Source organism: Rhincodon typus, chromosome 21, assembly GCF_021869965.1.
Source record: "Rhincodon typus isolate 14 chromosome 21, sRhiTyp1.1, whole genome shotgun sequence".
Lineage (NCBI taxonomy): Eukaryota > Metazoa > Chordata > Chondrichthyes > Orectolobiformes > Rhincodontidae > Rhincodon > Rhincodon typus.
In genome coordinates, this window is record NC_063352.1 from 39,197,716 (window position 1) to 39,225,256 (window position 27,541).

Consider the following 27,541-nt stretch of genomic DNA (forward strand, 5'->3'; position numbering starts at 1 on the left):
ATAACATTCAAGGCAATGGGCCAAAGGGAACAAGTGTAGATTTAGAGTGCTTTTCTGTAAGTGCAAACTTGATGGGCAGAAGGGCCTCTTTGTCTAATATAATGTGCATTTTCACAACCATTGGGCCTCTTAAGCACCTTACAGGCAATGAAGTCCAGTCTCTGCTGTAATGTAGGGAATATGACAGCCAAATTGCGCACAGCAATCTCCCATAGAAAACAGTGTGATAATGATCCGATAACTTGTTTTTCTAAGGTCAGTTAAGAAATAAATGATGGCCATGACAACAGAAAGAGAACCCTGCTTTGAAAGTTTGTCATGGGTTCGAATCAGGTAATGTCATCCTCACATATTAGGTTTTTTGACTCAGGAGACGTTTTACCAACTGAGCCATGGCTAGCACCTAAACGAATATACGTAAAGCTGAGCACTTTGGGGGCAACAAGGGCACTGGAATAAAACTTATTTGGCATCTTCCCTTCACAGCACACATCTTTGAACTATTTCCTGATGGATATTTATAATATAATGGGACATCTCTAAAACTGTTGTATGTAGCTTCAAAAAATGCAGATCTTTTGCAAGAAGATGTTTTACTAACAATTTTACAATTTTATCATTTCTTTTATACAGAAAAATGTTCCGTGATGCTTCATTGAAACAAAATTAAACAACAATATTGACAAAAAGAACAAAATATTTAATTGCTGAGAATTTTATGTCAGAGATTGGATACATGGCTCAGCTATGAGTTCATGAAATGTTAATTTTCTGTCCTCTGGGGCAACTAATCAGCTGTTGAACTGTAACTTCAAGTCCTGTTGAAGTGTGCAGATCAGTGGTTATACAGCCGAAATGCTACAAAGTAGCATCACTGCTTTGAAGAGGGTTTTTCACATCAATGTCACACCCTGTGGGTGTGCTGTGCTTAGCTTGTAACAGCTTGAAATGTTTTGCTACAACATTTCAGGCAACGTCTACTACATCCTTTTTAAAAAGGACAAATATTTGAAACAGAACTATGGGGAGTGAGCTAAGTAGTGTGGGGTTCCTTTAGGATGGGCAAAGATTTTGCTCAGCAAACAGTTTACATATTTGGCCTCATTTATAGAGTCACAGAGTCGTACAGCACAGAAACAGACCCTTTGGTCCAACCCATTTGCACTGACGGGGTTTCCCAAACTAGTCCCATTTGCCTTCTCAACCTTTCCTGTTTATGTACCTTCCAAATGTCTTTTAAATTTTGTAATTGTACCTGATTCTACCACTTTCTCTGGCAGTTCATTCCATATACGCACTACCCTCTTGTGTGAAAAAGTTGCCCCTCAGGTCACATTTAAATCTTTCCCTTCTCACCTTAAACCTATGCCCCCTTGTTTCGAACTCCCCCACCCTAGGTAAAATACCTTTGCTATTTACCTTATCCATGCCCCTCATGATTTACAAACCTCCGTAAGGTCACCCGTCAACCTCCTGCACTCCAATGAAGAAAATCCCAGCCTATTCAGACTTTTCTTATAACTCAAACCCTCTAGTCCCAGCAACACCTTTGTAAATCTTTTCTGAACCCTCTCCAATTTAATAATATCCTTCCTTTAGCAGGGCGACCAGAACTGCGCACTGTACTCCAAAAGTGACCCCACCAATGTCTTGTACAACCTCAACATGACATCTCAACTCCAATACTAAACGCATGCTAAACACCTCCTTAACTACCCTGTCTATGTGGGATGCAACTTTCAAAGAGTTAAGTACCTGAACCCCTAGATCTTTCTGTTTCATGCTGTAACTTGTTTAGCTCTTGAATCCAGGACCAGGACAGAAATCACTGCTCCAGTGCTACTCCTGGCCCAGGCCTTTGCCCTTTCCCTAATCTGAGCACAGTGGTCCCAACCCCAATGCACACCCTGTTCACAGGGACCCCCTAGAGTCCAGGCCTTCTCCTGTCCTATGCATTGCTTGATTCCAATCATTGTTCACTCAGCTAGTTGGAAAAGTCAATTGTTTTTTGCAACGTTAGCCTGCATGGCCAACATAGTGAGGTTCGACATGCTTTTGTCCCAAGTGTTGACTCAAAATTGCAGCATCTGAAGGACAAGGGGGGCTCTTTCTCACAGTGTCGAGGCAGTCGTGTAGAAAAGGTGCATAGTACCAGTAGATGTTTTTTCAATTCATTCAAAGGACGAGGGCATCGCTGGCTAGGCCAGCTTTTATTGCCCATCCCTAATTGCAGTTAAGAGTCAGTCGCATGTAGGCCAGACCAGCTAAGGATGGCAGTTTCCTTCCCAAAGAGGACATTAGAGAACCGGATGGGTTTTTCCGACAACCGGCAATGGATTTGTGGTCTTCTTTAGACTCTTAATTCCACATTTTTAAAATTACATTCAAAATTCTGTGGTGGGATATGAACTCGGGTCCCCAGAATAATACCTGGGTCTCTGGATTAACAGTCCAGTAATAATACCACTAGGCCATCCCCTCCCCTGCAATGTGTATTGCCTAAAAGGAGAGACAGGTACCTTCTGAAACAGAATTATTGATGTCAGCATTGTTAGATACGTGCAGATTCACACTTTTATTTTGTTTGTGCCAACAGTAATATAGATCATCAGGGCAGTTTTGGGAGGAAGGTGCATGTTAAAGAGATAGGGGATAAGTTTGATTTTGAACAGGGCTGAAAACCTGCAGTATCAGAAGAAACCCTCGCTATACATTTTGCCCATTGTATGTCCTGCAGTTAGGAAATTTGGACAAGGATTTATAATGTGAGACTTGATCTGTCATGTTTTCACCTGTCAAAGTTGAAAGTTACCTGTCTTGAGTTCTTCTCTGCAGTAAATGGAGAAACCGCTAGATGTTGGGGATTTTCTGATTCAAGGTTGGGTGGCTAACATGTGAAATGCAAAGTTAAGTGCCTGTCTGAATAATGAACTTGAGAGAGAAAAATGCCTCTGTGAAGTGGTGAAAAGTTCAGTGTCCCTCTGAGTTGGAAGAAACTTTAGGGTCAAAAGTGTCTTCATGAAATCCGGAAAGATTAGGGCAGAAAGTGCTTCTGAAAATTGTGGCAATGAGTAGGGCAATAAGATGTCTATAAAGTTGTGAAACATCAGGGCAGAATGCGCCTTTGTAAAATAGTTAGGGTGGAAAATGCTTCTGTGAAGTGAGGAAAGGGTTAGTGCAGGGAATATCTGTGTGAAGTGAAAAGATTAAGGTGGAGAGAGCCTCTGGAGAAACAAGGCAAGTTTTCAACGGACAGTAACTGTGAAGTGAGGAAAAGTTAGAACAGAAGGTGCCTCTGGAAAGTGGGAAGAAAGCCTCTTATTATATCTGAATATTCAGCCACCTCATTCACAGTAGCAACTTTAGTTTTAACAAAATCACAAATTTAAGAAATGTCCAAGTTAGCAATGAAAACAGAAGTTGCTGGAAAAGCTCAGCAGGTCTGGCAGCAGCTGTGATGAAAAAAATCAGAGCTAAAGTTTCAGGTCCAGTGACCCTTCCTCAGAACTGGTTAGTAAAGTTAGTGATAATTGCCTCAATTTTTAACATATCTGTGTGTGAGACTTTGATTTGCTAACATCATTGTAGCTATGTACTGTTTGTCAAAACCATGAGTAAGAAAGAAGTAAAATAATTTATGGCTTTTGCACTTTTTATTCCTCCGGAAGATGGTTTGTATCTTTTTTTAACATTTCCTCTTTCAAATCGTCCACAATTCATTGAAGTTTCATACACTAAAATGCATGTTCATTTCTTCCCCATAGGCTCTTTTCAGATTTGTCTTGATAAACATGAAAAAGATATCTGATTAAACCAAAATTTAAACTTCTTAATAGATTTGTACATCAGTTATACTGTAATGGTGTTTTCTTCAACTGCTTGGCTGTCTCGTTTTAAAGTTTAAAAGGGCTTGTTTTTAATTCTCACAGGTAACAAGTTGTACCAGACTGCCTTAATTTAGCAGCAGATGAATTTTTAGTCACTGTTCAGTTCGGACCATTGTTGTTCTGTGAAAACAGAAATCATATTTTAGCTGTTGTCTGTCAACAGATATGCCGCATGTTAGAAAATATGACAATTGTTTGCCTTCTAGCAAATTCCACATTCACTGTCAGTCAGCTGATAGTAACTAAACAGACCTTTAAGAGTAGTTAGTTTTATTGAGTTCCTGAACTGAGTTATGCTCTGAAATGCACTTGTTGAAAGGGTTACTTGTGGCAAATTAGTTGAGGGGCATTCTAAAAGAATTGAGTAAGAACTTATAGGGGAGAAAATTGCAGGCCAAGGGATGAGGCATGGGGCCCGCTAAATTGCTCTTGCAGTGAACCAATATAGCTTGAAGGGCTGAATAGTCTCCTATGCTGTAATTATTCTATTCTGTGATTTGATATAAGAGATCAGTACATCAAGTCAGGTGGGGCAAACCATATTTGCTGCATGCTCCGTTTGGTTCTTTTACCAGTCATTTAATTCAATTTCTTAGGTTTATTGACCTTCGTGCCAATGAGAGGAGTTTCTCTCGATCTGTTCTGTCTAGACCCATGATGATTTTGAACACCTCTGTAAAATCTCAACTCGAGCTTCTCCAATCTATCTACACAACTGAAGTCCTTCTTCCTTAAAATCATTCTCATATTTCTTTTTTGCCACCTTGTAAATCTTTCACATTCCTCTTAAAAGTATGGTGCCAGAATTGAACTCAATTCTTCAACTGAGGCTAAACTAGTGTTTCATAAAGATTCACCATAGCTTTCTTGTTTTTGTATTTTATGTCTGGAAATCAAGGCCTCATCATGCAAATATAAATTAGGGAGTGATGACAAAGTGTCAACTTTACGATATCATCATGTCAGTCTCCCAAATTGCAGAAATGAACAAGTGTGGAAAGCAAGTGCCGACGTGCTGTTTTGTAATCACTAATGATTAAGGTTGAGTACAACCCAAATTGCCCATAATTTTCTCATTGCCCATTGCATTTCCTGGGTGTTGGATGTGAAAATTTTGAGTCTTTTATGCAAAATATAATGAAGCAGCGCAGCTGAGATAAAATTGGTCAGTCACCAGAACTCTGATTGCATGTATCACCTGATTCTGCTGGGGAACTGGACGTACTTTTTGTTTGATGACAACTTCTATGTTTTGTGCAAGTTCAATGGAAAAAAAAGATTGCTTCCAAGAGCAAGGTGCCTTTACAGTTCTAGCTATGACTGACTTCCTATTCACAACCTTACCCCTCTGCTGCATGATGTCCCAGTCTATAAGATTGTTTGAGCATGGAATTTCCCTTTTGCTCTTTTGGTTGGCCTTATCCTTCCAGATTGACAGCTGCTGATTGGTTATCTGACACTTAATTGTACATATTGAGTTTGTACCAAGTGGACTCCTTAGTTTTAGGCCTATCGCAGAAAACTGTAAATCCAACCCTATGTCTATTTATAAAGCTCAGGATCCCATGAGGCTTTTTAACATTTTCTCAATCTATCCACAACATTCAATTATATGGGCACATATATTCTAAGGTATCCATGTTCCTGCACCCCTTTGCAAATAGTACCTTATGTTTATATTGCCTCTGTTCATTCCTCCTACCAAAATGTATTGCTTCACATTATCCACATTAAAATTTATCTGCCATGTGTTGACCCGTTTTACCAGCCCATCTGTGTCCTCTTGAAATATATCATTATCCTCAGGGCTCACCAGTACTTAAGTTTTGTATCATCTACACATTTCAAAATTGTGACTTGAGAATGCCAGTATTAGTCATGAATATGTATCAAGAAAAACTAACTGTAGTAATAAAATTGATAAACAGAATTTTGGCTTGTTGAATAGGTGTTTTCATGTCAATTTGTATAAAGAATTGGCTGAAGGATAGAAAATGAGTCATGAGAAATGATTATTTTTCAGATTGGAAGATATAAAACATTGGGGTTCCTAAAGGATCAGTCCTAGGATTCCTGCCCTTCTTTGATAACTATAAATGAGTTGGATATTGGAATACAAAATATTTTTTTAAAAATTTGCTGATGCAACCAAACTGGAAGGAGTGACCTCAGTTACTGTGGTACTAATCAATACAATAGGATTCTTTACACAGAGTGGTGGGTCCATGGAATGCGCTGTCGGCGGTGGTAGTGGAATCAGATACATTAGGGACATTCAAGCAACTCTTGGATAGGCACATGGATGGTAGTAAAATGTAGGGTATGCATGGTAGTTTGATCTTAGAGTAGGATAATAGGTCGGCACAGCATCATGGGCTGAAGGGTCTGTACTGTTCTATACTGTTCTAAGTTCTATGTTCTGTGATTTAAATAGACTATCAGAATGGGTAGGCAAGTACAAATGGGCTTTAATACAGAGAAGTGTGAGGTAATAAATGTTAGCAAAATGGATAGGCAGAAGCAAAATAGATTTAGTGGCAGTTCTAAAAAGTATACAGGAATAGAAGGATCTTGGTGTGTGTTCGTAGAGCTTTGAAGATGGCAAGATATTTTGCGAGAATGGTGAGCAAAGCATATGGGACGGTGGGCTTCACAAATAGAAGGGGACTTTTATAAAACTCTAGTTAGACACAACTAGTGAATTGAATTCAGTTCTGGTCACCACAATTTAGGAAAAATGTGAATGTCCTTGAGAGGGTGCAGAGGTTAGTAATGGGATGGAGGGTAATAGCCACGCGGTTAGGTTGGAGAAGTTAGTATTTTTCTCTTTGGCGCAAAAAGGGGAGATTTGATGGACGTGTACAAGATTATGACAGGTTTCAGTAAGTTAGAGAAGAAAAGTCTGTCTGATGGTACAAGGACCAGGGCTCACAGATTTAAGGTTTGGTCAAGAGCTGCAGGGGGGATATAAGGAAGAACCTTTAACACAGTGAACAGTCATGATCTGGAACTTACTGCTTATGAGGGAATGGTGCAAACAGAGACAATCTTGTTTCCAAAAATGCATTGGATTGGCATTTCAAGGCAATAAACATGCAGAGCTCAGGGATAGATTGAGGAAATGGAACTGACTAGAGTGCTGAATGGAGGATCAGCATAGATCGAAAGTGTCGAATGGCTTTCTTCTGTGCTATAAATGTCTAAAGTATCACTGCACACCTTCCTCGAATCCCACAAAACTAATCACTGTAACTCTGTTTCCTGTCATTCAGCCAACTTCTGCCAGTGTCTCTTGCATTCCATGGCCTTTAACTTTGCTGACAAACCGATTATGGGTCACGATCAAATGCTTTTACGAAGTCCAGACACACCAAATCAACTGTGTAACCTTTGTCAATCCTCCCTGTTACCTCATCAATCCTCTCTGTTACCTGAATCAAGTTGGTTAAACACCAGTTGTGTTTTACAAATTCAATTGTCCATTTGTCTCAGAAATATGCCTTAGGTTATGTCCTTTTCCTACCACTGAAGGATAAACTAACTTGCTTGTAAATGTTGCATTTATCCTTACATCTTTTTTTGAACAAGGGTTTTCAATTTTCAATTTTCCAGTCCTCTGGCACTGCCTCTGTAGCTAAAGACAATTGGAAGATTATTACCAGTGTTTCAACAATTTCCACCTTTCTCTCAGCATCCTTGAATTATCTGATCCAATCTTGGCAACTTAGCATCCTTAAGTGCAACTGACCTTTCGAATAATACCCTCTACTTATCAACTTTTAGGCTGTATCTCAACTATTTCTTCTTTCACACTGACTTTGATAGCATCTTCCTCCTTGGTTAAAGGAAACGGATAAAGGTCCTGTATACTTGGGAAATGGAAACTCTCAGTGAAGAGAATCACCACCAGTTTGGTTATATTCCTTCAAACGTGGCTAATCTTTAGGAGAAAGAGGAAACATTACAACTGAGAAATCCTAAAGCTTATCCAGACCGCAAATATTTAGTTTTTCCCTCATTTAAGATTTTGTCAAACTGCAGGAGCATTCACATTAAGCACCCTGTCCTTAATTTACTTTCGACTGAAACCTGAACCTTTGAAGCCAATTGGCCTCTAACTGCCTCTCCAGACTTGCCAGCCTGTCTGCCGTCCTTATTTAAACAGAGAATCTTGCTGCAGGCCAATTAAATGTGCAGCCCCTGTGAAAATCATAATAGGTGACTAGTTCTCCTTGAGACTAGGTTTGACATCTGAAAAATCCAACCCTATGTATGTTATTGTTTTGAGAACGTCTTCTCTTAATGTGTAATTTTGCTTAAAGCTTGCTAAGTATTGTCTACCCTGATAAAGAAAGAAAGAATAACTTATATTTAAAATTAGAACCAAAGTAAAAGAATTTGTCTAGTTCGTGTGATGTGTTCCATTGGCCCAGATTCATCAAACTGTCCCTATGACACTACATATAAATTCCAGAATCGACTTTGTTTTCCTCTGCTCAGTATCTCACTCATTTGTTCTCTTACTAATAAGGCATTGAATTGGTTTCTTAATAATGAATTGTCACAGACTAAAATAAATTGATTAATCTTACATTCTACCAATTGTAGTACTGTTTTGAATTAAAACTAAATATATCAATTCAGCTTTCAGCAGCTGAGTAGATTTTCGGAACTAAACTGAACAGACTTCAGCCTGGAATTCTGGCATTATTACCCTGTTAAATATTTTCTGATTTGCTTAGTCATCTTTTCTCAATTAATTTTTTTAAACATCTCTAAATAGGAAGTCCCTATGACTTTGGAGAACCAAACAAGTATTTGTCTATAATGAAAAGATTTTAGTTATAATCAGTTTTGTATGTAATATGTATCTGGTATTCAGTAATCACATAATTTACATAAAACATTCTAATTCAGCTCACGTTAAATGTTAAGGGGAAAATTCCACCCACTTACAGATGTAATAACCTTTCCAAAATATCCATCATGATACCATTATCACATGCTTTAAGTAAGAACAGCAACCTAAATATCATGTTGATATTTATTAATATTTTATTTTAAGGTGTTTGAGTGATAAAACTACATTTTAAACTCCTTTAAATACAATTTTTCTGATGAAAATTGATCAGATTTTATCTTTCAGCAAATAATTTACTATTAAATCGCAATTGTGTTGCTGGAACTACATTAGTTCTTCAAACTTAACAGTTTCATGCTTATCTGCTCCACACACCTCTGGATTTTATTTACCTTTTGCCACTTCTCATGTACTGTTTTTATTCACTATTTTTATAACTTCAAATTAAATATTACAGCTTTCTTGACCAAATCTTTTTTGATACAGTTTACATGTTTTTTTCTTTCATTGAGTATGCTTGTTTATTATTTTAACACATACATAGCTACAGATGGTGATTTTAATTGTTATTGTCATCTCCCTTATTTTTAGTTTTTTAAAAAAGTACTATTTGATGTCATGACAACTTCAGTTTAGGTGTATCTATTTTTTACAATTTAAACAGCTGGAGCAAATTAAAATATGTTCCCCTCACTTTCAAAGAGAATTCAGGAGAGTCTTTATTATCCTTTTTTCTCTGAAGGAAATAAACAAGGTGATGTAATTTATTGAGTTAACAGTTTAAAGCATGTTGATTAATCATTGTGATACAGTGCTTTCTTTACATTACTTTTATTTTCATATGTGGGATGTGGGTCTCACTGGCTAGGCCAACATTTACTGCCATTCCAAATTGACCTTGAGAAGATGGGGGTGCGCCATTCTTTAGAGCAATGGCAGATCAGGCAGTGTATGTGCTATTAGGAAGAGAGTTTAAAGATTTTGACCCAGTTACAGGGAATGAATGGCAGTATGTTTCCAAGTTTAGATTACATGACATTTGATTGGCCAACTGGCCTACTCCCTGTCTTTCATGTTAACAAAATATAATGGCAGAGCCCAAGATACAGAACACCATCAAAGTTGAAGAACAAACGAAAAGGCATAACGTTCTTGTTAGTAATAGTTATAGCAAGAACGATCCTATGTTTTCAAATAGTATATTGTAAACAGAAGCAAAACATAGTGAGAATAAATTCCGAGTTTTGACATCTTGGGAAAGAATGAGATGAGCCAGAAGACTGAGATAGTCTGAATTTTAACATAATAAGAATGCAAAGAAAGGGAGTAACATAACATGTGTGCTTGATATAGTTGTTTGAATTTATGATTTCTATGTTCTACTTTCTATGCTTAGTTTTTAGGGTTCATTCAATGTTTTGTTTAAGTTGTTATATAACAGTGGGGTGGCATGGTGGCACTGTGGTTAGCACTGCTGCCTCACAGCGCCAGGGACCTGGGTTCGATTCCACCCTCGGGTGACTGTCTGTGTGGAACTTGCACGTTCTCCCCGTGGCTGCGTGGGTTTCCTCCAGGTGCTCTGGTTTTCTCCCACAGTCCAAGGATGTGCAAGCTAGGTGGATTGGCCATGCTAAATTGCCCGTAGTGTTCAGGGATGTTCAGGTCAGGTGGGTTATAGGGGAATGGGTCTGGGTGGAATGCTCTGAGGGTCAGTGTGGACTTGTTGGGCTGAAGGGCCTGTTTCCACACTGTAGGGAATCTATCAAATAAGGAGCGAAGAGGCAAATTCTTCGTGCAGAGGATGGTGTGTGTATAATTACATTAGTTAAAAGGCATCTGGATGGGTATATATTCTATATGAATAGGAAGCATTTAGAGGGATATGGGCCAAATGCTGGCAAATGGGACTAGATTAATCTAGGATATCTGGTCGGTGTGGACAGGTTGGACCGAAGGGTCTCCATGCTATGCATCCTATTACTGGAAGTGATCCAACGCTTCTAGGTGGCCGTGTAGCAGTTTGTTAAACAGTGGCAAATATAGATGCGGTTTCTTCAGAATTCTGAAGCCACTCACTGTTTGATAAATTATTTGACCCAACCAACATTGATCAGTGACAGATTTGGCTCTTTACATGAGTGCTAAGGTAAAGATTTATTTCCATTAACAGAGAAAAGTTGCAGGGAATGAGGTGCTCTGTGAAGAGCATTCCTGTTACATTTTAATAATCTAACAACCTCATTTATGTGCCTGCCTGCGGTAAATCAAATTAGATTAATGAGTTCTGGCCCTATACTTGATTTTAACTCTATTGTAGGATTTTTCTAGAACAGATGTGTTCTCAAGTGTGTTTGTGTGTACTTCCAGTTTGTTTTTCCATATCTTTTCAAATCTGAAATCACAACAAAAATATAATTTTTGGCATTGTTTCTTGGCATTTTATGATAAGATTTCAGAAAACAGTATGCAACTCAGTTTATATGATCTTAGTCGGCAAATTGATCTGTGATAAGGTGCATCCATTTATAATTCTGTACAGTCAGGAAATTCATTGCATTAGAATCGTACAATGGATAGAGCCCCAAAGGAATCCTTAGGCCTAGCGTGTCCAGGCTAGCTAACTGCAAGAGCAACATTTCTGATCCCTATTCCCTTGTTATTCCCCTGTATCCCTGTAACATTTTATTCTCAAATAATTATTTCACTCTGTTTTGAAAGCCTGAGTTGAATATGCCTTCACCATCTCTCTCTGTGTGTGGCAGATTGTAAACACTTAGAAATATATGAACACTTGCTGCACAGAAAAGATTTTTCACATGTCATTGTTCCCGGTTTATTCTGGTCACCTTACATCAGTGTCTTCTAATTCTTGATCCTTCCACCAAGAGGAACAGATTCTCCTTATTTATTCTGTCCAGACCAGTCACAATTTTGAATGCCTGTATCATATCTCCTTATAAGCTTCTCTTCTCCAAACAGAATAGCTCCATTTTCACCAGTCTGTCTTGTAGCTGAAGATCCTAAGCCCTGGAACCATTCTTTTGAATCTTTTCTTCACAGTCTCTACTGCCGCCCTTTGGAAGGTGCATTGGTCAGAAGTGGTCACACTACTCCACTTAAGACTGAACCAGCATTTCCTACAGGTTAACCATAACATCCTTGCTATGTACACTACACCCCTATTTGTGAAGCTCCAAGACTTTGTCCTCTTTTATTACCCACTTTCTTAGCCTGCCCTATCATTGGTGATGAGTAGATGTACATTTCCAAGTGTTTCTGCTACTGTATTTGCATATAACATGAAAAAGACAAATCTAGAATTTAACTTCAATCTTCAGAATTACAATTAAGTTACTTGACCAGACTTGTGTTTTTATAGAAGAATATTTAATTAACAAATCTGCTATCTAACCCTTGGATCTTTCTTTGTTGTTTTGTGTCACTCTGAAGACTCACCATGGAAAATACAGTTACCTAACATTAATGCAGGAGTGATGCACTTTACTGTGAGTGGCTTGACGCCAGCCCGGTCATACCAATTCCGTGTCTGCGCAGTGAATCAGCTAGGAAAAGGACAATACAGCACAGAAACCAACAGGTAGGTTACTTTCTCAGGAACCAAGTAAAGTTTGCACAGTGTTATCTTCAGTGTAGTCCAAAGTATTTACTGTGAGTGGCAATATTCTGAACCATTCCTGTCCTTGTTGACCACTTTGCTTCTTCAACCCATAGCATCTGCTAATCCAACTGGAAATTGATTTTTAAATATATACATTCAGTTGACTGCCTTTTCTGTTTGAAATGGCCTAGATGTATTTGCATTTCACAACATATCATTAAAGAGTGCTGTTGTTCCTTATTGCAAATTTCAGACATCTTTGTTCTCAGCACTCTTAATCTGATCATTGTATACATTTAATGCTGAGTTGGACAGAGTTTTGGTCCCTCAGTGAATCAAGAGATTTGACGAATGAGCGATAAAGTGATGGTGAGGCACAGGATCAGCCGTGATCATATTGAATGGTGGTGTCAGCTTGAGGTGCAGTGTGATCTACTCCTGCTCCTTTTTATTCTGTTCGTAGAAGATGGTCAGTAATACATCCACCAAGATATTCAGGTGAAAGTATTTACTCAGAGTGGTGAGAAACTGGAATTTACCCCTTCGAGGAGTAATTGAGGCATATATCATTGATGTATTTAAGTGACAGCTAGATATATTCATTAGGATGGAAAGGATTTGTTGACAGTGTTAAATGAAGTAAAGTGAAAGAAGCCTCACAAAGTTTAAGCATGAGCGAGTGGGCTATGCTGTAAATACTTTTTATTTTGATGTGTATTGTAGTTTTATTACATGTAGAAATGCAAAATTCAATGGCCGTTTCTACTCCTCAAAAGTGAATGGGCCTGTGAATGGAAAAAATAGATCACTTGTATTTTCAGTTGGTCAATGATATGCTTTTTCTGTTTATCACAATATGCCATTTTAAACATGGCTTTCTTACAAGGAGTAAACAAATGTATTATGATTACTTACAGTTGACAAGTTCCTGTTTCTGTTTGCTTGGAGCTAGAATTGCAAGAAATCCACCGTTTTGTGTTTTGGTATTTTACCTTTTTCAGAAGCGTGCTACTTTAAACTAGAGATCCCCCTCCTCCTTGCCTCACATTTCAAATGCCCAATAAAAAAAACTGACTTCGACGTGAACACTGGAGGATTTAGAATCTCAACACTTCAGTCATCAGTGACTCAAAACCATGTTCATAATTAACTGTGCCTTGAAGAAAATAAAAATAATGACACAGAGGGAGCTGGAGAGGAATGATAATTGCACTGCAGTACAAGTACAAGAAAATCTGTTGATGAATACAGGAGTGTGGTTCCAATTTCTTATTAATTGCATTATCATAGCATTAGCTTAGAATTGTAAGGAAATCATAAAGCTGTAATTTGACCAAGCTTCCAAATCATCTGAGTTTTAGAAGCCAGATCCAATGGTATTCTCGAGACAGTGATACCACCGATTGAAAAAACATTTAAGGATTTTATCTCAATCCTTCATATGGGCTTTGAATTTTTTTGATTTTTAATAAGAAAATAATAGTTAAATAAACACTTGTTTATGTTTTATACTTTACAAGTATTATCACAAACCCAGGTATGCAACTGGCATAGTAGATCGACAGCAATAAACACATAGACTGGTGGACTCATTGCTACTTTCAGGCACGAGAAACCCAGATTATATTACAATCCAACTGGACTGTTCCATTTTCTAATGTTAAAATTGGGGTATAATGGGAATGAATATGCCAATAATGATGATGTGACTCTGTCAAAACTCTAAGAAAGGATGACTAGAAGAACTGACTAAGGGTCACTGGACTTGAAATGTTAATTCTGCTTTCTGTCCTCAGATGCTGCCAGATCTGCTGAGTTTCCTCAGCAATTTCTGTTTTTGTTGCAGTTTTACTGTCATTGGTCAAGGCATTGTCCTGAGAAATGGGCCAGAGAATGTTGTTATCCGTTCTGTGCCATTGAAATAGGAGCAGTACATGTGCATGTTTTTTCTGTCTTCAAAGAACTGGACACTGTATTTATACATGTAACTTCCAGTACACGCAAGTGTGACATGCTGCAAACCCCGACTGGCAATCTTAAGTTGGTTGTCTGCACAATTCTTCATGTACTCCGATTGACGTAGCAGATGTTATCCAATTGCACAATCATATATGCAATAGCAACATGAGTACGGTCATCAGCAGCACCAATAGTAGGATGCTGCCGTTAAGACAAAAAGATATATTGCCTACCACACAAATTAATAATACAGGACATGAATTTCACTGCCATTGTAATACTAAGTAGGTAAACTGTATGTCGCAAAGACTGACGGATCGTTTCAAACAACGTATCCCTTCGGCTCTTTTCAACAAGCCAGGTATTGACCATGTCCAACTAGCTCAATCTGGCAAGACTTTCAATACGATGTCCAACATTAGATATAATTCCGTTGACATAGGTTGACTAGCAGCATTTTGAAGAGACAAAGCAAAATATTGAAAGTGCTGAAAATCTGAAATTAAAGGAAAACTGCTGGAAATACTTGGCCTGTCAGGAATGAGTTTTAAAGGGACATTGCTGTTACTAAAAAAAATGCTTGGCTTTGGTGTTTGTTTGCTTAGAATAAAATTTATCCTTAAGTCTAACTTGCAAAGAAAAATATATTTAGTCATTTCCCTGGAAACCATTCAAGTAGATATTATGATTTCTGCATAGATGAAGAAAGTTTCAGCCCCTGTCTGAAAGCTCTAGAAATTAATTTTCAAAACAACGTAACTGCCAAAAAGGCTTCCTGAAAGGCACTGTTACTTCCCTCTCCCCATAACTTTAAAATTGGCCGCACAAACTATTTTCTAATTTTCCACAATGCATTTTATTAGCATTTTAATGCTTTTTGACTACTTTATCGTGCTTACATATACAGACTATTCAATACTAGAACAATATTCATATAGCTTTCTGCATTTCTAATGTTTTGATGTATTGTGTACTATGTTTGATTTCAGGCTGCTGTTACCTGAAGAATCTCCTGGTGCCCCTCCTCAGAATATTATGGCTAGTGGTCGAACAAATCAATCTATAATGGTACAGTGGCAGCCTCCCCCAGAACAGGAGATCAATGGTGTTCTTAAAGGATATATCCTCAGGTACAGAATGAAACACTAATAATTCATGCAAGTCAAGAAAATTCCACTTTAAAAGAAGTGGAATCCAGGAAGGAAATTACCAACAAGCCATTTTAAAGAAAATATATACAAAGTTAAGAATCTGAAAGATACATTTTTTTTTTACACTACATTCAAGATTTAATTTGCCTAGGTACATAACATAATAGAAACAGTAGATGGTAACAGACCTGGAATCATTTATTTTGGAAATTGAAATTTTAATAAAATATCACAGTGTGAGTTAAGTACTACTTTATAAGTCACATTTGATGCTTTTTTTGCGGAAACTGAACACTTTCTCAAAGTTTTGTCAAGAAGAAAGTCTGTGCTGGCTTTCGTATGATGTTGCTACTGTGTCAGTTCTTGGAGAGACTGCTGTGCAATAGTTTAACACAGTATCCTTGCACCTCTGACTGGACAGAGTGGATGAAAGTGTGCTTTCTCTGCTGACTATTGAAACCCCATGTCAAACTGCTTTTAGTCGGTCTCAGTCAGCTGCTAATTGATGTAGACAGCACACTGCAAAATTACCAATAATTTGACTCTTACTGGCATGAAATTGTCAGCTTCATGGAAAAGGCAGGTGTGGGAAATGGAAACAACGCTATTGATTGTAGATTATATCATTGTGATGGTAAAAAGAGAGTTTATCTGTTTATCTTAATGTACTACAGTGGTATTGGAGTGTTTGAGCTGACACTGAGTGCCCAAGGTACAAGGGTGGTCCACTCCATCCTCTCACATTGCTTGCTTTAATAAGCACCAATATACGATAAAGAATATGGTGCAATTACCAGTGCAGTTGTTGCCCTGGTGATGATACCAAATGGAATATTTTCAACAGCTGTGCTGGGTAGGTGCAGAAAGTAAAGAAGGTGGTGTGATAATTTCATCGACCACAATTATCATGATTTACAACGATCACATTGGTAGTAATGAAAACAGTGTAATGATCTCAGGAAATTAATGACAGCAATGTTGAAAACAACTAATAAAATTAGTTTACCAGACAGGCATGGCATGATAAAAGAGACAACTATAAGTTGCAAGAGTAAATAGTTTGGTAGTAAACTATCTGAACTTAGAAATTTGTTTTTTCCTGTTCTATTGTTCAGTTTTCGGTGCGTTCAGAATTGTTCAAGATATTTCAATGACAGTTTTGTGGAATGTCACTAATCCTGATTCTTAGCATTTCAGAAGTTTTAGAAGCAATAAATACTGTGAAACAAATCTACAAGTCTCACTTTGATACAAAATTTTGTGACAAATTCAGTGGCACAAGTTTATGTCCAGTCCCCATCTAATAAATCTGGTCAACTTTAATATCTTTGCTATCTTTCTTGTAGTATTTCAATGTGGTCATAATCCATCTCTCTTTTGTTTTCACCCATCACAATTATTAAGTATGTTGTTTTTGATGATCCCATTAGGGACAATATGGACAAAATAATCACAAACTTTGAACAATAAACACCTGTGATTTGTGATATTTTAGCAATATCCTCCAAGTTAGAAAATGAACCACTTTATTTGTATCTGGTTCTTTTCTTCAGGGCAGGGAAGGTTGAGGGAGGAGCTGATAGAGGCGTGCAAGATTATGAGGGACATGGACAGAGTGGATAGAAAACAGCTGTTCGCTGTAGTTGAGCAGTCAAGAACAAAGGAGTGCCCTTTTAAATGAAAGGCAGGAGGATTAGAGTAGATTTGAGGGGAAAACTTCCACCCAGAGAGTGGTGGGGGTCTGGAATGCACTGCCTGAGAGGGTACTTGAAACGGGTAACCAAACAATTTTAAAAAGTACTTGGATGAGCACTTGAAGTGTTGCAACATTCAAGGTTATGGGCCAAGTGTGGGAAAGTGGGACTAGTGTAGGTAGTAGTGTAGATTTGCCAAAGGGCCTCTTCAGTACTGTATGATTCCATGATTCTATCGTATTAAAAGCTGTAGCAAAGTATTTAAGCTCCTATCAGAAGCATGTGTTACAGAAAATAAAAACTGAAAAAAAATGCTCCTCAATTTTGTCAAGTTCCACACCATTTATTGCAAAAATATGTCTTGATTTAAAAATTATACATTAACATTATTCATTGCTATGTTTATGCATCTGAATTTAATCCAATGGCGCTGCAATTCTTGTGATACCACTTTGAGTTGTGGTCTTTATTTCTTTATAGGTATCGACTTGCAGGCCTTCCAGGTGGATACCAGTATAAGAATATCACCAGCCCTGAAGTGACCTATTGCCTAGTGAAGGACCTGATCATTTGGACCCAGTATGAAATTCAAGTTGCAGCATACAATAGCGCTGGGCTTGGTGCATACAGCAGAGCAACAACTGAGTATACACTGCAGGGAGGTGAGAAATTCACTTTAAAGATTTACTGTTTAGAAGTTACGTCTTCCCTTACTCCCTGGCATTCTTCCATTCCGGGGCTGTCATTGCCCTGTTTACAGCTACTTCAACTATGCAGGAACAGCAGCAACCCTAGGCATTTGATAACTTTGACACTAATGTCAGTCTTTGTTCAATTAAATCAAAATATATTTCCGAAAGTGGAAATTGCTGCTTCAGTTGTGGTGAAGTGCAGATTTGTTATCTGTTATCAAGCTTGTCCATCTTTGTTTTCTTTTTCATTTTATTGTTGTCCCACAGAACAGGTTTAGTGAGGATTGATGATTTGATTTGCATGATTTATTGTCACTTGCATTTCACAGTGAATAATACAGTAAAATACAGTGAACAGCTTCAACTGTCACCCCAATTTGGTGCCATTTTGAACAGTTTAAGAATAAAAAGATATATGGAAATTTTCAACTGTCGTCCCAATTTGACGCCATTTTGAACAATTTAAGAACAAAAAGATGTACAAAAATTTAAATTTCCAAGAGTCATGCGAAGAAGACCTATCGTGGCAGAGATTGCAACAAATATCCTTTTTTTAGATCCAGATCACCTGTGCTATTTGTCCCAGTAATCTGGAATTTAGAGTTGAAGGCTTAGAGCTGTATAGGTCAAACACTGATCTGAACAGTTCTTTTAACCCTTCTGCTCAGGGTATTTGTTGTGGAAATGTGGTCAAAATAAGCAGATCTTGGAACTAGTTGCTATACAATGTTTCTCAAGATGCTGCTAAAATGAGTTTATGTATAATGTGATCAGTCCCTTTAAGTTAACATTTAAGAAAAGTTTAATTCAATAAGCAGCTGCTTGAAATTTCTCAATTCATAAGAAAGAGACCAAATTATAAGACTCTGTAAAACCAGCATGAAAAAAAAAGGCCTGGATTTTGCACTGGTAATGATGGTAGAACTGTCAGAATTAACTGTCATTATTCCACTTAAGCTTCCAGCAACTTCAGAAGTCAAATATGCCCATAATACAGCAAAATTCATGGACCCTACAACGTCTTGAGTGTAGTTCTTGAGACATGCTCCAGAGCTAAATGAGCTATTAGCTAAGCTTTCTTGGTATAGCTAGAGAACAGGCATCTCTCTGATTATCAAACTACTACTATCAGCAAAGTGGTAGAAGACAACAATGACAGCATTACAAAGTGACACTTAAAACACCAAAAACCTGCTCACCAATACTTAGTTTGGGTTCCACCCGCGCTAACCAGCACCAAAGCTTGTTACAACCTGTGTTCTAGTAGGAAGATACTTATGACATCAAACCAGAATTTAATAAAGCATGGCCTCAAGGACCCCTAATAAAATTGAAGTCAAGGTTAGAGGGAAAGCCCTCATCTGGCTGTTGCTATATGTCGCACAAAGAAACATGGCTGTAGGCTTTGGAGGTCAATCATCTCAGCCCAGAACACTGCTTCAGTAGATACTCAAGGAAGTATTCTAGGCCCAACCATCTTCATCTGCTTCAACAATGACCTTTTCATCAAAGGTCAGAAGTGGAGATGTTCATTTATGTTTGCAGTATGTTTAGTTCTGTTGACAACTCCTCAGATGATGAAGCTGTCCATGTCCTCATGGTCACGAGGCCTGGCCTGCAATCGGACTTAGGCCAATAAGTGGACAATCATGTTTGTGCTACTTAAGAGTCAGATTATGAATGTCTGCAAGAAGAATCTCACCATCTCCTCTTGACATTCGACAGCTTTACTAGTGCTGAATTTTGAGCTGTCAATATCCTAAGGAGTATCATTAACTAGAAACCAAACTGGAGCACCTATATAAATATTGTAGCTGCTGGAGTAGGTCAGAAGTGGAGAGTTCTACTGTGAGTGTCTCACCTACTGCCACCTCAGAGGTATCAACCATCTTTGTAGAAGCCACAAGTCAGGGATTTGATGGAAGAGTTCCCAATTGCTTTGGTGAGTGCTGTTTCAATAGCACTGAAGAAGCTTGATAAAATCTAGAACAAAGCAGTCCACTTTCATTACCAACCCTTTGATGCTGCAATACCATTTACAACATGCAGCACAGCAACTCAAGGAGGCTGCCTCAAGAGCATTGCCCAACCCTGTGACCTTCCACCTGGGAGACTAAGATCAGAAGGCATATAGGAATACCTTGCAAGTTCCCCTCCAAGTCACATAACATCCTCTCTTTGAAATATTTTGCTGTTCCTTCACTGTGGGTGGATCAAAATTCTGAACCTTAACCCAAGTAGCTCTGTGGGTCTGTGTGTGTCCCTACACTATATGAGCTATAGCAGAAAATGGCTTATCAGCATCACCTGAAGGGCAGTTTAGAACAAATCTCATCAAATGCTATCCAATCCAGTGATGCCTATATTCGATGAAATATTAAAATAAAAAATAGCACAAAAATCCACAATTCATTTCTAATGACTCTGCACGTATTCAGAAGGTGCACTGTTGCAGCCAAACACAGAATTCAATGGAAAATCTTAGGAATGGGACAGAACTTCCATTCTTAATGTTGATCTTTGTAAAATTCCTGGAAAAGGTTACATTTTGAAGAAATAGGTATAACTGGCTTTTTAATAACTTATGTCCAAATTATCAACATCCTGTGGGTTACCATTGACCTGAAACTGAACTGGACTAGCCATGTAGATACTGTAGCAACAAGAGAAGGTCAGAGGCTCGGAATCCTACGACGAGTAACTCGCCACCTAATTCCCAAAGCTTGTCAACCATCTGCATAGCACAAGTCAGAGTGTGGACAAGCCTGGATGGGTGCAGCTCCAAAAACAGTCAAGAAGCTTGATACCGTTCAGAACAAAGCAACCTGCTTGATTGGCACCACATCGACGAACCTTCACTCTATCTACCACTGACACTGAGCAACAGTGTACCATCCACAAACTGCATTACAGAAATCCACCAAGGTTGCTTAGACAGCACCTTCCAAACCCATGGCCACTGTCATCTAGAAGAATGAGGGCAGCAGATACATGGGAACACCACCTGCAAGTTCACCCCCAAGCCACTCTGCATTCTGACTTGAAAATGTATTTACCATCTTGTGATACATATTACATGTATACAGTTGGTAATATTACTGTATTACTAACTGGCAGGCAGCACAGCTATCAGCACTTGCATTCTTGGCTGCTGGGAACAGTTTTGATCCCCCGAACTATACTGGCACCTGGTACTACTACATTCCTTATTGCTGCCTTCACTTGAATGTACCACTACCTGCACCACGATATCTTGGTCAGTTTGCACATTCACTCTTTTCTCATGCTGTCGGGCTGAGGCTCCTGCACTGTGGTCTCCTTACCTGGCTCGTACAGGCACATCCTTCTGCCCCTAACCACTTACCAAATCAAAAGACCCTGTCCTAAGTGTGTGACTGTCTTCTGGTACAAATAATCAAGGTAACCTTTTCCTTCCCTGCTGTTTCGCAGTGTCTGTAGATCAGTTGATTGAACTTCAGTCATTTACTGCAAATATGTTTGCCCTGGATCATAATGGTATCCAGGAGCTCCCATATGATGTATCCTTTACATGACATCTGAACTGCCATCCTCACTGAGTTTTAATTATTTTGTTATGATATTCACTTAGCTTAAATTTTACAGTTTTGTTAATATCACCACCAATTTCTATGCTACGTTAGCATTCAAGAATAGAAAAGATCTTAACCACTTCCCAGAGACACACCAAACAGCTAGCTCCTTTCTTTGTAGTAACAAGAACCAATTCCAATCAGCTCTAATGAATCTAGTTCTGTTTCTGACCCCCTGTCTCAGGATCTCACTTCACCTGTTTGTCTCCACAGAAGATATGTACTTAAATTTTGTAAATGTAACCAGCCAGGCTTTTGGGCCTGAAAACATCCACAAGACTTTGAGGCTAACAGCTAGGAAGGCATGTTTCCTCCTGTCAGTGTTATGTCTTGTCAGTTAGCAGGTGTGCTCTAAAATTGCTTTGTCTAAGTAATTCCACTTCTTGCTGTGCTGTATCTCTCCACCAAAGGACGACAGTGAGAGGCCATAAAATCACAGTCCGTTATGCTTCACTTATGTTTCCGTTTCAATTGAAGAAGAGGAGCCAGTTATAAGAATGTGCCATTTTAAGAAACTCAGGAGGTCAGTTAATATTGATAATTCCAAATGTTTTCATGAGCTCCAGAATTCTAAATTTTTAATGCAAATAACATTTGCATTTGAGGCAATGCTTAAATCCATGAACAATTGTTTTGAGACCAATAGATTGCTTTTATTTGTGTACACATGACAACAATATGAACAATAATTTGAAAAAAAAAGTTTTCAGTAACTTATTTTAAAACCAAACTGTCTCCCTATCAGCTCCAAACATTAATTCCATCATTTCTTTTCTAGTCAGTTTGATTTTTTTTCATGCAGTTTGTTATTAAGACAGGGACGGCAACTGAACTTGTCAGTCTCACTGTAGTCATTCCTTTCATATGAATGTACAATCTGGAAACTCTATGCCACAACTCAGCTGCATACTAATTTGAAATTGTACTTTCTGAAGGTGCAGTAGCTAGGAAAAAAAAACGTGTTTGAATAAACAATACTGTGTCAGCTTAACGTTAATACCTTCCAATTAGTAAGTGGGGTTGTGGAATTTCACATCCTAACTTCAGCTCTATGATTGTCTTGAATACTTCTTAAAGCCTGAATGAATTACAGCTGAATTAGTCTAAAGTTTATGCATTTGCTTGCTGCATGTTTATTTTTTGGACCAGATTCCGATTATACTTAGGAAAGTTGAGTTTTATTTTCTCCCTTTGGTTAGGTGTACTTGTGAGCAGTTCAGTTTGCTTCACTGAGAGAGCGGGTGGGCAGTGTGGCATGTAGGCATGCTACATGAATGGAATCTTTGAGGGAATGTATTCAAGAAGAACCTATGCTCTCTGACCTCTAATCTTTCATTTTACCACGTGATAATATTAAGCCACCTCTTCCCAGCATGTACATGATTAGGAGCCCACAATGGCTATAATCCTCAGCTCCATCATCCATATTCAAGCATTGCTACAATTTTTGTTTAACATTTCTTTTGCAAACAATATTGTAAGTTTTGATTGATTTATTGTCACGTGTACCGAAGTACCGTGAAAAGCTTTGTTTATGAACAGTACAGGCAGATCATAGTAAGCAAGGATGTACAGATCAAAAAGACTTGTACAGAAGCATACAGGTTACATTGCACAGGGCGTGCACTAGGCAAGATCAGTATTATGTGAGGCGAGAGAGTCCATTCATCAGTCTAATAACAGCTGGGAAGAAGTTGTGCATGAACCTGCTGGTGCGTGTGTTCAGGCTTCTGTATCTTCTGCCTGATGGAAGAGGGTGTTGGAGATCATTACCAGGGTGCGATGGGTCTTTGATGATGTTGCCAGCCTTTCCGCAGCAGTGAACCATGTAAATAGAGTCCATGGATGGAAGGTTGGCTTCTGTGATGGCCTGGGCTGCGCATACCACCTTCTGTAGTTGCTTCCAGTCCTGGGCAGAGCAGTTGCCACACCACGCTGTTATGCACCCAGATAGTATGCTTTCAGTTGTCCATCTGCAGAAGTTGGTGAGGGCCCGTCTGGACATGCTAAATTTTCTAAGCCGCCTGAGGAAGAGGAGGCATTGTTGTACCTTCTTGACTGTTGCATCCATGTGGGAAGTCCAAGACAGGTTTTCGATTATCGTCACTCCGAGGAACTTTATACTGTCCACCCTCTCAACCCTTGGATTGGGCAGTTGGACCATGGTTGTTCAATGGTACTTTACCTGTGTTACTTTTCTCTTCACAATGTGCCTAACTACTTCTATGTCTATATTGTAGCTTCTAATCTGGGCATGCCAAATGGACTAATCTACAAACTAGACTTTCAGACATATATCCCCAGTGAGAAAGGGCAAATTAACCTGTAGCACTCCAACCAGCTTTTGTACTGTTATTATTCCTTGGATGAAATATGAAATTCAGCATAAAATACATCTTAGCTGATATCCTGGATCATTCATATTATTCAATTATGATTGTAATAAGACCAGGAAAGGCCAGAAATCTTGATTGCATTCAAGATAATAGAAGCTCCTGTCTTTGAGAGTCTGATTGTTGTTCAGTCAGTGAAATGTGCAGATTGGAATGTGCTGTTAATTTCAGGCTCCCAGCAATTTTCTGTGTCATCTCTCACAGTAAGTCCAATATATGTTGTTTATTAAGGATGAGCATATTAAGCCTTATGATGCACAATATAACTTGTTTTTACTGTCTCACTTTAAGGTCATAAAATCTTATTGCCCTTCAATAAACAGCAGCTCGGTTAGTTGAGATTGTTCTCTTATTTGGTCATGGAACTTTGCAGAATAGAAAATGCTTATCAGTTTCATACTGCAAGATCGGTGAAACATGTTCATGTCAAGAAAGAGTTTACAAAGCTCATTAACTGTCAATAGGTATGTTTGTGATGATTATATCATTTCCAAAGTGAAATAGAATGTAACTAGTTGTTCTGCTTGTGTGCAGTGCCAACAGCACCCCCACAGAATGTGGAAGTCAAAGCTGTGAACTCCACTGCTATCGAATTTATGTGGGATCCTCCTCCTCAGCAGTTCATAAATGGTATCAACCAAGGTTACAAGGTAATAAAACATAATACAAAAACTATAAGTTGAATAAAATAATTGAGTAGTTTTGCAAATAAAAATATTCCACTGAAATTTTCTTACTTTAGCCAAATACAGTAGATCGAGAAAGTATGTGAAAAGGAAAATAAGACTGGCAAAGAATATATGAGAATAGAATGGTACTTAATGTTAAAGGCGATCCAAAAATCTTCCACAGTGAAGAAATACTAGACAGAATATAAGAGCTGGTGTTTAGCCCATTAAGGACAAAATGGGTAAGTTTGTCAACGGGCTGATGTGTTATGACCAGTGTATGATTACTGAAGAGAGTTAGTCTGCTTCTTAATTTTTGTGTGCTCTTGTGTTCATTTTCAACCTACATCACTTGTTAGTAGAAACATGAGATGGAGAGCCAGATGGATAAGTCTGTCTTTGTCATGACAAATGCTCTTTTTTAGTTCGTCTTCTGCTGTGCCTTCCCTTGATGATACATGGAAATTAGGCCTCTTGCAGCCCCACACTGTAGCATCAGAGGATTTCAGACCTGCAGCAATGTTATTGACTCTTAATTGTTCTCTGATATAGTCTGGCAAGCCACTTGGTTGTATCAAAAGCTAAAGAAAGGAATGAAACTGGACAGTCCACATGCAACATCAACCCAGGGACTGGAAACAGCAATGGCAAATAGGCACTGTCAACCCTGCAAAGTTCCCCCTATTATCATAGAGGGTTTGTACCAAAATAGGAAGAGCATACCCACAGACTAGCCAAGCAAGCAGCAGCCTGACAGTGTCTTACTTATGGAATCGTACCTTACTGACAATGTCCCAATCACCACCACCACCTTGCTGTGAGCAGCAACAGGCATATCTAAAAACCAGGTGTCAACGTGGTGAAGCTACAAAACGAGCCACTGCACGCCAAAGAAAATAAGCAGCAAGTGATAAACAGAGCTAAGTAATTCCACAGCCTATGGATCAGTTCTAAGCTCTGCTGTCCAGCCACATTTAGTCAAGAATGGTGGTGGTCAATTAAACAGCTTACCTGAGGAGGAAGCTCCACAAGTCTCCCCATCCTCAATAATTGAAGAGCCCAGCATATCAGTGCAAAAGAATATTGGGTGCAGTGGTGCGCGTCTTCCAAACTTCTAGACACCCTGGAGCAGTTCCTGCAGATTGGAAGGTGGCAAAAGTAAAGATTGTGTCTTTTTATTTTTATTTTCAATTGTGGACTAAAACAAGAAAAAGACTCTTTTAAAAACCAAAGATGACTGGAGAATTGCAGCATGTTTGAAAGCAATTAACCTGACACTCATTGCAGCCATCTTTGATAGAAGTACTTCTGAACCAGTCTTTGAAGCATTGTTTGTAGGTGAGCTCGGGTTGTGTACAGGTGCAGCTTTGGTTGGCAACAAGAACTGATTAATCTTGTGACTAGTTATCAATGACAAAAGCCAGGTGCCTGCCAACAAACATGTGATTGGTTCACTGGTAACTGAACAGCTTGGGACTATGAACAAGATACAGAGAAGCCTTTCAACCACAACTAGCTTAGAGGTTTACTGTCTATTCACTGCAGAAATGCCACTTTAACCCTGAAGAAAGCAAGTTTTATCTTTCATTCTGTTGCTGTAAGCTGTGACCTTTATTGATGAGTCAGAGACATTTCATAAGTGAACCAGCGACCATGTGTCTCTTGTAAGCCAATGGAAGCATTCGAAGGACAACTGACAAGCAGTATTCTGGCCAGCACAAGAATCTTAAGAGTCAAGTCAGAAACCCTTATAACCAAGAATCACTCAACTGCCGCCCTAATTTTTCCATTTGTCTGTGACCAGTCTTTACCCCCCACTGTCTGCATGCATGTGCATGTGCGTGCGTGCATGTGAAAGAGCGAGGGGGATAAATGAACTCATAGAGTTATATACCTTGTTTATGACTGTTTACCGGAAGCTAATTACATATAAACATAGTGATTTTTGTTACAAACAAAAACCTGGTTGGCGCTTTCTGTCAACCTGGGTCTGAAAAATCAGGTAAATTGGGAAATATTTGTGAACTTTGTAAAATCTTTAACTTTTGCAAAAACTGTGAGAATAGCGGGGCTTGATGTTCAGCACCCTGTTGAGTTGTGGTGCAGACAGTGAAACAAATGTAACCCCACTATTTAAGAGAGGAGGGGCAGAAAGAAACAGAGAATTACAGATCAATTAGTTTAACATCACTAGTGGGGAAACTGCAAGTCTATTATAAGACATGATAACAATACTTGAAAAGAATAATGGGATTAGACAAAGTCAACATTGTTTTGTGGAAAGGGAAATTCTGCTTTACTAATCTATTTAAGTTTTTTGAAGATGTAACGAGAAGAATTAATGGGGGTGAACAACAGATGTATTTGGATTTCAAGAATGCTTTTGATAACATTGCACTTAAGAGGCTGGTGAGCAGAATTAAAGCATACAGGTTTGGGAGAAGTATACTGGATGGATTAAGGATTGGTTGACTGATGGGAAACAGAGAATGGAAATACATAGGTCTTTTTCCAAGTGCCAGTCAGTGACTAGTGGTGTACTATAGGGATCAGTGATTGGATCGCCCAGCTATTCATGATATCTATGTGACTTGGATGAGTGAATCAAATGCAATATTTCCAAGTTTTCTGATGACACCAAACAAGATTGGATTATAAATTGTGAGGAGGATGAATGGAGGCTTCAGGATGATAAAGACAAGATGAGTATGTGGGCAAGCACACGGCAGAAGCAGAATATCATGGATAAATGTACAGTTATACGCTTTGGTATGAGGAACAGAAAAGATTATTATTTAAATGCTGATCTGTTGAGAAATGTTGATGTGCAAAGGATTCTGCATGTCCTCGTACATCAGCAAAAGACAATAAACAGGGCTTGACAGACTAGATGCAGGGAGGATGTTTTCTCTGCTGGGGAGCCTCAAACCAGGGTCATGGTCTCAAAATGTGGAGTGGGCCATTTAGGCTTGAGTTGAGGAAACGTTTCTTCTCTGAGGGTAATCA

General features: G+C 38.7%; 1 protein-coding gene across 1 annotated transcript in view; it reads left to right on the plus strand.

Annotated features, from left to right (window-relative positions):
• sdk1a (sidekick cell adhesion molecule 1a) overlaps window positions 1-27,541 on the plus strand; it is a 720,929-nt gene that overhangs the window by 502,267 nt on the left and 191,121 nt on the right. The window contains exons 15-18 of the mRNA XM_048609738.1: window positions 12,199-12,346; window positions 15,316-15,456; window positions 17,652-17,833; window positions 24,402-24,517. Of these exons, the coding sequence (XP_048465695.1) occupies window positions 12,199-12,346; window positions 15,316-15,456; window positions 17,652-17,833; window positions 24,402-24,517 (587 nt within the window). The remainder of the gene's footprint in view (window positions 1-12,198; window positions 12,347-15,315; window positions 15,457-17,651; window positions 17,834-24,401; window positions 24,518-27,541) is intronic.